This window comes from Cavia porcellus, unplaced genomic scaffold, assembly GCF_034190915.1.
Source record: "Cavia porcellus strain 051 isolate PalLab524CR breed Dunkin Hartley unplaced genomic scaffold, mCavPor4.1 scaffold_17, whole genome shotgun sequence".
Taxonomy (NCBI): domain Eukaryota; kingdom Metazoa; phylum Chordata; class Mammalia; order Rodentia; family Caviidae; genus Cavia; species Cavia porcellus.
In genome coordinates, this window is record NW_026947500.1 from 62,061,839 (window position 1) to 62,073,110 (window position 11,272).

An 11,272-nucleotide genomic window follows, 5' to 3' on the forward strand; every position below is an offset into this window, starting at 1 on the left:
TTATTATATTATATACTGCACTGCATTAACGATAGAAATATGGCGCAAAACAGAAATAATGCACTTGAATCATCGCAACCTGCTCCTCCTCCCAGCCTGTGAAAATAGTGTCTTCCATGAAGATGGTACCCAGTACCAAAAAGAATGGGCACTGCTGCACTAAGAGATAAAATGATAATTTTTATTCTTACATTCTTTTTGTTTCAAGACTTGGACAAGTAAGAAAGATCCATGTCTGGTGCTTTGTTTCAATCCAATTTTTGTCAGTTGTTATGATTTGTATCTTGATGTCCCCTGAAGCCTCCTAAAGTCATGGGGAGTGGGCTTTTCATAGGCATCTGATTCTAGTGTTTGTGACTGACTTATAGTCCAGTGATGAAATTAAAGGTGTGAGTGCTACACCTGTCCTAGGGTAGGTAGCCTTCATACAATATAAGGGACAATAAAAGGCTCATCCCTTTTCTTTCTTCCTTGTTGCTTTTGTTGTCTCCTGTCGCCATGAATGATTCCCCTTCTGCCATGTGCCACCTCGCGTTGGAGTCAGCTTATTATGAGCTGAAATATCTACAAACTGTGAGATAAAGAAAGCTTTCCCCTTTAACTTTGAGTTCTGGGTACTTTGTTGCAGCAAAAAGAACTGTAATTAAGACATCACCATTCTGAAAAAGCATAGATATGTAATAAAGGAAGTAGGAGTTAGAAAGGAAAAGCTGCAGAGCTCCAGTCTTTCATGTAAATTCCTAGATAAGGGACTGTCTGCACTTTTATTAATGAGAACTTTAAGGGAGCAGCTCTAGCTGTCTTTCTTGGGGAGGTAAAACTGCAAATTTCTTAGCAGTTATGACTATTGTCCATAATTATTTGGAAGCAGCTGAGACACAAAGAGGGGTTTCTGTGCTGGCTATCTCGATGCTGTATCTGTTGTCCTTGACTAGTCTCTGAGGGACAATTATACTAGCTGGATGAGGCCAGGACTGCTTACAATGTAGGTATGCTGTTTTCTGGAGTGACTGATGCCTATCCCTAAACCTATCTAGTAGACTTTGTAGACAGAGGCTTTACTGCAGTGATGGTGAACCTAGAGCACATGTGCCACAGTGGGCTGCTTGTGTCATTGAAAATTCTAGAAAGTTTGCCATCACTGACTTACTGAATACAGTATTGATTCACAAATTAGATTCAGTTGGAGCCAAATGAGTTTTACAGACAAGCTTGGCATCCCAGAACCTATCTATAATTTCCACAGGAAACTTAATTTTTTGTTTGATTCCAGATGAAAGATGCCCATATAGAACATACTCGTTCAATGAAGCAAATGAATTCCTAAAATAAACAAACCCATTCTGTTTGATTTAGAACAGTGTTTCCTTACCCTGAATTCACATTAGCATAACCTGAAAGACTTTTACAAGACACACATGTGTGAAACCCTGTTCTGAGATTTGGATTTAGGTGGTGCCAGGTTGAGCTTGGTCATAATTGGGTGATTCTAAAATATGAGTAGGGTCTGTGTCACAGATTTTTGGAAAAGTTTGGAAGGTGTGGTTCCCCTAAGCTGAATCAGAAGCTCCTTAGAATTTATATTACTCTTGAACTATAACTGACATAGGCTAAATAAAGCTATGGAAAAAATCTCTGGTTAAGTGCTGGAAGTTGTTTTAAAGCAAAATGGGATAAAAGGAAAATAAGAGAAGGGAGAAGAAAAATAGAGGAAGAAAGGGAGCAGAAAAAGATCCACATATTTTTGTGGGTTTTGAATGTGAATTCTTACTTTTTCTTTGTTTTAATGCACTGTTAGAAACAACTTGAAATATTAAATTCATGTCAAATGTCCTAAACATGGAATGCTTATCTTCATTCTCAGAATGTATTCAACAGACACCCATAGTGGAATCAAGAATTTTCATTTATATCATTTTCAGGCAAGTCTACTGCTCATCTATAAACCATTGGTTTCATTTTATTCCCTCCTCATCTTTTCTATAATTCATCAACAGCATGAAATTCAAAAACCAAACATTTGTCTCTGAATTTCTTCTCCTGGGACTGACAGATGATCCAGAACTGCAGCCGCTCATCTTCAGCCTATTCCTGGTAATCTACCTGGTCACCATCCTGGGAAACCTCCTCATCATCCTGGCAATCAGCTCTGACTCCCACCTCAACACCCCCATGTACTTCTTCCTATTCAACTTGTCCCTCACCGATATCTGTATAAGCACCAGCACAATCCCAAAGATGCTAGTAAACATACAAATGCAGGATCAGCGAATCAGTTACACAGGATGCTTCTCTCAGCTTTGTTTTGTATTAGTCTTTGGTTGTTTAGAAAATTGTCTCCTTGTGGTAATGGCTTATGACCGCTATGTGGCTATTTGTCATCCCCTAAGATACACGGTCATCATGCACCCTTGTCTCTGTGTCTTGCTGGTTCTACTCTCTCTGTTCATGAGTATCGTGCATGGTCTACTCCACAGTCTGGCAGCATTGCCACTGTCCTTTTGCACAAATGTGGAAATTCCACACTTCTTCTGTGAACTCGCTCAGATCATCAAGATGGCCTGTTCTGATACCTTTGTCAATGCCATGCTGATATATTCAGCAGGAAACACATTTTTTGGTGTTCCTCTCATTGGTATTATTTTCTCTTATATTAAAATCATCTTCTGTATTTTGAAAATGCCATCAGTTGGGGGAAGGTATAAAGCTTTTTCCACCTGTGGGTCTCACCTTTATGTTGTTTCCTTTTTCTATGGGACAGCGTTTGGTGTGTACTTGAGTGCTACATTCACTGACTCTTCCACTAAGAATGCAGTAGCTTCAGTGATGTACATTGTGATCCCTCAAGTGATGAACCCCTTCATCTACAGTTTGAGGAACATGGAAATGAAGGCAGCTCTGAGGCATCTCATAAATGGGAAACAACGTATATGCTGATGTCATGGACTTTGAGTGAGAGTCTCTAGAGTGCAACAAAATGAGAAAAATACAGGTTGGACAGAAAATTTGGCTCTTATGTCCCTAGGATCTTCCAAAATGCTCACATAATAAGATGTCTAAGCACATTTCAATTTAAATTTTTTGCATCCCTTTGTATTACCCAATTCTGTGATGTTTTACAAATGATTTCAACTTCTAAATTCCACTTAATTGCTCTGACTCCTTGGAAGCTCAATGTGAATTGGGGTCTCAGTTTTAGAAATGCGTAATGCATTGGGTCACAGAGGTAATGCTGGAGGAGTTGAACTTAGTGAAAGCTGCACTATCATTTGAAGACGAGCATCTGCATGACCCTGAAAATAGAGCCATGACAGTTTTCTCTTCATGATGCTAATGCTCTGGGTGGTTATATGTAACTGAGCACTTACTAATGCTGTATTTAGGCGACTGCATCTTTCTGAGTTTGTATTAGCATCTCCCCTACTCAGTGTTGTTACTTTTCCAATTCACACATTAAGGCAATATTAATAGTTTGAGACAGTTTTGAGGTATTTTAGATTTTGAATCTCACTAGAGAAGACTGTTTTATTCCTGATAAGGAAAAGAAAACTTTACACAGATATGCTTGGACTATCAAGAGAGTCAGTGCTCATTATTGTGATTTCACAAATATACAATGTATAGTGCCCAGGATTAGGTCTTCATTGAGCCCTACATGAGGTGGCCTCATTCTCACAGTCATCCAGTTCTATAACTTGAATCTGAAATGTTCCCAAAGGCCATGAGTTAAAGATTTAGTTCCCAGCATTTGATGTCTGAAAAATTTCAAAGTAGAGGATGGTGAAATTCAGACTTTTCTACTGCTTTCCCAAACAGCAGAGAATCTTATGCCAGCACAATACTCTGTCCCCAAACCATCATTTACATCAGCTCTGACTCCACATGAGTGTTGCTTATAGCTCTAAGCCCCACACATTGTTGACCTTACAGGAGGAAAACTGATGGCTTTGTGAAAGATAGAGGACATTTGGTCAAAGAGATAGTATGACCTGTTTTAGGTGGAGGATAGAAAAGAAAGCTCAGCCGAAGCCCTATAGAAAGTGAGCATGGAGGACTCTTGAATAGGGAATCAAGATGATATCAAGAGGATCCTTTTGGAGAATTAAAGTTGATAGAATAGAGACCAGCAGCAAAATATGATCTCTCTGCAACCTGGAACTAAAATACCTGGAAAACTATTTGCTGAAAAGAAGAAGTACAGTACTGGGAATTGGAATGGAAGTGATAGGAAAACTTGACACTACAGAGAAGCATGGGTAAAGGAGTACCATGTGGAAAGAAAAACAAAATAATCTGGAAAGCTGCTCCTGGATGAAGAGTAGGGGAACCAGTCCTGATCACACACATTAAGCCTAGAGAGGGTTCCAATGTTGGAGCAAAACTACAGACATAGCGAGCAGATATAGTCCCAAGAAAAACTCACAACAGGTGTAAACTGAAAAAGACGAGTGAAGTTTTACTCTGAAGGTGACTCCATGTACAAGGGAGGCTAAAATTGGAGAAGAAACCCAGTGCAATGCTACCATATTTGATAGCATTTAATTAGGAGTTATTCTGGGAAGTGTTAATTAAGACTGAGCTACAGAACAACTCCAGATCTTATACTTGAGAGTTACTGGTATCACTATTCCAGAGTGGCTGTGTGGGTGATGGTCGCAAGGGACAGTCATGGAGAAGTCACAAGCTAGATATAAGCCTCCCTCTCCTGAGAATTTTACCTTCAGACTAGGGACGGCATCCATAAACTGTGAGGAGCTAGGCCAATCAAGTAAGGCTTTCAGATGGGACTGAATCTGGAAGTGCTTTCATTAAGCCCACAGGTCTGCTCAAATTTTAGTCCCACCTCTTATATCCATTGCAGAACTCAGTGATGTTTCCTTTCCCCATCTGCCAACATGAGCATGAACATGGCTTGGCTTGGATCAGTTCCACAGCCTGAACTCTATGGACTCTAGGGACCCTGGAGGCGGGGAACATGTTAAACCACAAACCTAGGGGTCCTAAATCTAGCAGAGAAAGCCATGATCTGGGGTATGCACAGAGCCATGGAAACTGGACCGGCTAGTGTGACTATGGTACTAGGGTGGAACACTGACCAGCCACACCCGCTGGGAAAGGCAGGCAGATCTCAGGATGCATACACAAAACCTGAGTATGGAAACAAAATAAGGCTTTGTGCTGACCTACTGTCCTGCCTAGATATCTGGGGAATTCCAGTGCCTCAGACCCTGGAAAAGAAAATGCCCGTTCAAAGACATATAGGAATATTTTCAGGGACTTCTTTCTTGTTTCTTCATTGAATTTGGTGATTCTGTGTTTTTAGCTTTTTTTTGTTTGTTTTTACTTTATTCCCTAATTTTCTTTCTTTCAGTTGTGTTCTTTTCTGTTAATTTATCTAATTCCTTTAATTTTCTTTATTTCTGAAATAGGACCCTTTTCATTACTTTTCTACCTTCCTTCTTTTTCACTTCATTATTTGTAATTTCTCTTCTTTCACTTTCCCATTCACCACTACTCCATTTTCCTAGCTTTATTAAAATTTATATATTTAATATAAATTAAGTTTTTATCAATGTTTAGATATTTAGTTAACCATATATTATTGTTGGATTCTTTTCTACTCCAAATGATGGCACAGTGGGTGCATTAGTAGATATTTACTCTATGTAACTATTTGGTTTATCTTTGTATCTAAATTATAGTTACAAATATCTTTTCTATGATTGGATGCTACAGTGGTAGCTTCTAGGTTTTTTTCTTTTTTGTAATATGTCTGTATTCAGTCTGAAATGACTGTATTATTGTTTTTGATTTTGTTCTATTGTCAAGGGGGCATAATTATTCCTATTAATTGTTTTTCACTGCATAATAATATCTAGTTTGTCTTTGTCACCAATACTTGCTCATTTTCAGAGAACTTGACACTGGACCAATTATGTTTCAACCTCCCCACCCAAATTAACAAAGATGGTTAGAATTTGGGACAGAGGCAAAGAACAATAGTTAGCCATGTCTACAGTTCACAATAGAAAAGGAGACACTCACTAAAGAGATCTCCACAGTAGAAAATTTGTTTCCATTAAAATGAATCTGCAAACCTCACACACACACATATGCAGATAGAAACACACATAAATAAAACATGAAGATAACAACAAAATGCTTACACAAATTTCCAACATCTGCAAATCTGATCTTTGTGGAATTAATGGGAAGAAAATAAAAATCCAAGCATCTAAATTAAATGAAATAATAAAGTACACACACAAAAACCAGGTTGATATGGTGCTCAGTGAACTCAAAGGTGATATAACTAAACAGGTAATGGACACAAAAGCAAAATGGCTGGTGAAAATAAGAAAATAATACAAAACATGAGTGACCAGTTTTGTAAACAAGTATACTCTGCAAAAAACTATCAAACAAAAATCTAGGAGGTTAAAAATTCTAAGTATGAGCAGCAGAAGTGAACAATGTAAGGAAAGATCCTCAGAGCTAGAAAGTAGGGCTGATGATAGGTAAACTATCATCTATTTCTGTCTAATTTTGCTTTTGGGTTGAGCTGACTTCCTCCTGGTGTTACTTGCTAGCACAGCAGTGACTTTCTAAGTCAAAATAAAGCTGTGTCCATATGTGAAAGACAATTGTGATGAATGGAGCAGAAAGACTGGGGGAGAAAGGATGGCATAGGCATAGTTTCCCAGGGAGATGGACGTACAGCATTAGGATAGGAAGTGAAAGCAAGCTCTAAAATTCACATCTCATTTGGTCAACTGATTATGTCAATAATGTTACAAAGGAATGGTTTACACTTGATGCATAAATTCCCTATGAGGCTCTTTGTACACATTAAATATTTAAAGTCCCTTAAAACTGTAACAGCTACTGAGGTATCCAGGGACAATTTGCTCAATGTCCTATTTCTACCTTACAATATTCTCGCACTTTCTCCTCCCATAATGTCACAAGCAGCCTGAATATTAGTGTGGCATGATTGTATATATCTACATAAGACTCAGCTTAGGATAAAGCAACAACTTCTTGTTTTTTTTTTCTCACAGTACGGTAAAATTGCTAATGAAATTCATACATTTTATCTTTTGATTTCTTCTTTTGGCATGGAAGATGTGCTGTGTATTTTCTCAGATGAATATTGATTTATCCACAAGACACTGGGTGAAAGTAGTGTTAACCTAAAAGATACTATAGCTGGAGGTTTCAGGAAACACATTCTCAGGTGCTAAGTTTACTGTTAAATAATGTATCCTAATATTTCAACTGTGAAATGAGGTTTAAATCTGATTAACTGTCCTGAGTTAGAAACAACTGCTTATATTTCTTTTCCATAGTTTTGTAAATGAATTAATGTTCAGTTAAAAATTGAGCACCAGGACTGGGGATTTAGCTCAGCAGCATAAGTTCCTGCTTGGCAGGTGTGAGGTCATGAGTTGGATCCCTGATACCAAAAATTTATGTATCTATAGATATCTATATATTTATATATCTATATAGATATCACCAGTTTTACATCATATTTTTAGTGTGAAGAGCAACATACATCAAAAGCTTTTTTGATAGAATTGAAAAGTATTCAGAAACTATAATTACCAAGTGATCATCCATTTAAAAATGTCCCTGGAAATGGTCAATGATGAACACATAGACACTGTGCCCCACATGGCTCAGATGGTTCTGTAGGTGCCCTTGAATAACCCCATGCCAGTGGATTTCATGCAACTGCCAAGGTTATTTTCTGACTCTGTTAACTCTATAATTTGTTTCTATTTGAAATGGAGAAGCAAAAGTCCCAGTCAACCAACCTGAGCATCGATAAAGACAATGCCCAGACACAGAAGATAAAACCATAGAGAAAGTATTGGGCTGGCCAGGAGTTCTAGGTCCAAGAAAAATTCACCACTATTATAAACTACAAAACAACATGAGATTTTAATCTGAAAGTGACTCCTTCAGAGCAGGCTAGAATTTGAGAACAAAACCAGTGCAGTGCTTTCCATATTTCCAGAGAGTGTTTAGTCAGGGACCATTTAGGGAAAGGGTTGATTATTTAAAATTGAGTCAAAAAAACCCACTACAGAATAACTCCACTTCAGAGCTTATGCTCTTATTCTCTCACAGGGAGTGAGAGAGGAAAACCACTGGAGGACTCTACAGAGACATTGTGGGCTAGATATAGACCTTTTGAAATTAGTAACTCAGGTCATGGAAAGAAAGAAAGAAAAGAAAAGAAAAAAGAGTAAAGAAATGGAAAGGAAAGAAAAAAGAAAAGAAAGAAAGAAAGAAAAAGAAAAGGAGGAAAGAGAAATCTTACTTGCTACAGTGAGAAAACAGGAGCAGGAAGGGTAGCTTTTAAAGGAGGTTGGGTTTAGAAGAGTTGATAGTGAGTCGAACAATGCTTGAACCTCTGCCCTACAGGCTTTACCCATCCTCCTACGTGAACAAAGACTCCTGGGGCTTGGGATTTAGCTCAGTGGCATAAGGGCCTACCTGGCAAGCACAAGGTCAGGAGTTTGATCCCTGGTACCCAACAAAAACAAAAGCAAAAACAAAAACACTCCCCCAAAGACTCTTATTTGATCAGAGAAGAAATGAGTGAAGTCTAAACTAGAAGGAAAAAAAATCCCAAAGAGGCAGTGAATTGAAGAACTGTTTTTTTAAATAACAGAAAAACTATTTACCTATCATATTAAAAAGCTTCTGCATTGTGAAAAAAGCAATTGATAGCATGAAGAGACAACCAGAAGAAAGGGAAAAATTTTAGCCAGATTTCATTCAGACAGAGGACTGCTATCTAGCATGTATAAAAATAAACAAATTGGACTCTCAGAAAAAAGGCCCCATCAAAAAATGGGTCACTGATATGAAAACACCTAAGAAGATAACATAATTGTTGAACATTTCCAATCATTTCAAGAAATACAAATTAAAGCAAAAATGAGATTTCATCTTACTCCAGAAAGAATGGCCTCCCTTAAGAAAGGAAATAATGAAGCTTTGTGTGGCAACATATTCCTGTAATCCCAGTACTCAGGAGGTTGAGGCAGGAGGACCATTGTGAGTTTGAAACCAGCCTGGGCTACAAAATGAGCCCAAGGCTAGCCTGAACTGCACCGCAAGACCCAGTCTCAAAAAAACAAAACAAAAAAAAAAAAAACAAAAAAAAATACAACAAAAATACAAAAAAAATACAACAAAACAAAACAAAAAAACGGGAAATGCAGCAAGGTTGCAGGAAAAGGAAATTCTACATTGTTGGTGCAAATATAAACTAATATAATTGTTATGAAAATCAGTATGAGGAATTCTGAAACAGCACTAAAAATTGTATGTGACCTATTTCCTTCCTTCCATAGTTTTTCTATGTTATTATTAAAAAAAATCTTTCATAATGTGGTAAAAACATTAAATACAGAGAGACATGAAGTCCTATATTTGTAACAGCACAGCTCATAACAGCTAATTCTTGGAAAAGCCTATCTAGTCATCAACAGATAAATGGACAGAGAAAATGTGGCCTTTGTACAAGATGGAGTGCTACTCTGCCATAAATCAGGATCCATTTTCATCATTTGTAGGAATAGATCCATCTTGAGAACACAATGTTAAGGGAAATAAGTCAGAGACATAACTTTCACATGTTTTATCTTATGTGAGAGCCAAAATGTAAATGAAGAGAAAAATAAAATATAGACAAGATGTAGGGAGACAGATCTTTTTCAAATGGGCAGGGGATCAAAGAAAGAAGGAAAGGAGTGTAGGGGAAAGAAAGAGGATGTAAAAAAGAATTGAGATATGTCTTATACATATTTCAACTCTGACATGTAATAGAATTATTATGTGCAACAGTCCTGTACTAATAAAAAATAAACACTAACGTAAAAGTATTATCAATGAAAATATATTGAATACTTTTCATCAAAGTATGTGAAAGAAAAAATGAAAATCTAGAAATGTCACTACACATGATCAAGGTGGTTCATGCTTGAAATCCTGACCCTCAAGAGACTGAAGCAGGAAGATTGCTGTGAGTCCAAAGGCAGCCATGGCCTCATAGAGACACCCTACCTCAGAAAAGGGAAGGTTAACACAGTCATGAATAAATACACTTCATAATTTTATTATTGCCATATATTATCAGTATATATAATTTATGTGTATATGTACATGTCAACAATATTTTTACATCTAAAATTCTATTAGTCGAAAGAGAAATAGTATATGTATAAGTTTGGCAAAATGGAGGGGAGCAGAAATGATGGAGAGGGCAGAAATTATTTACAACTCATCTCCCGAGTCAGAAAATCTGCTGTCTTTAATTATTCTCCTCTAGAGAGTTGGTATCTAAGGATATATGCTCCCGCAATCACAATGCTAGTAACATTTCTAGTTATTGTCTGGTTAATTGGGAGCTCTGAATACTGACCTCCCTGAGGGATACAGCAACTGTAGCAGTCAGCCTGTGAAAATCTAAAAGGTCCTAGCCAGTCTGGCAGCAACAGCTGATTTTCTCCCAGAGAGGGTCTTGCTTGGTGCAGACCACAGTGTATGTCTAAATCACAGTGTGTGTCTGCCTTTCCCTAGGACAGATCTATGTCTTCCACTTGGAGGTGACTTGCTGAGCACCAGTTTCACTGAAAACCTCCAGGTAAGCCAAAGTCTTTTCATTTATTATTTGAACTTAGGTGTGGATATTTTAGTGCAACTTCATCATCACGTCAGGCTCATTTGTACTTCTGTTGATGGGTTGTGAGGGCTCTAAGTAATGAAATAGGATATAGTTTAATGAATAGTTTCTTAGTCCTCATATTTCTTACAATTAAGAAGAGCAAAAGCAACCTAAATAACAACACAAGCAATACAACCACTCATCTCCCTCCTACAGCTAACCAGTGTTGTTACTATACTGTATTGTTTCATGCTTTCTTGAATAAAGTAATGAAGTTAAAAGCATACACAATTCACCACCTTGGTGGGCACCTTTATCCTACTTCCCTCCTGAAGAATTGTCATCTTGAACACAGTGATGTCCTCCATGCATGACTCCTAGTTTTAACACAGTCATGAATAAACATACTAGTCATTAGTCAGAAGCATAACTAAAGCACCTATTAGTTATAGAATGCCAAATTATATTTTGCTGTAAAACACAGTGGAACAATCTTATCATTATTATCAGATAGGAAGATTTCATAAAACAATGCTTATCAGGAAATAAAATTACCAAAGACACCAATTATAAGTGTTACACATGTAC

At 37.4% G+C, this 11,272-nt stretch overlaps 1 protein-coding gene across 1 annotated transcript; it reads left to right on the forward strand.

The window, feature by feature from the left end:
• The first annotated feature begins 1,995 nt into the window (after positions 1-1,995).
• On the forward strand, positions 1,996-2,937 carry LOC100721322 (olfactory receptor 7G1-like). The gene has a single exon (XM_003468204.3). It carries the CDS (start codon positions 1,999-2,001, stop codon positions 2,935-2,937), a length of 939 nt encoding a protein of 312 aa, XP_003468252.2. The 5' UTR covers positions 1,996-1,998.
• The last annotated feature ends 8,335 nt before the right edge of the window (positions 2,938-11,272 follow it).

Bases quoted from the DNA above. Each gene is read 5' to 3' on its own strand.
- LOC100721322 (XM_003468204.3), top strand. From the start codon at position 1,999: ATGAAATTCAAAAACCAAACATTTGTCTCTGAATTTCTTCTCCTGGGA.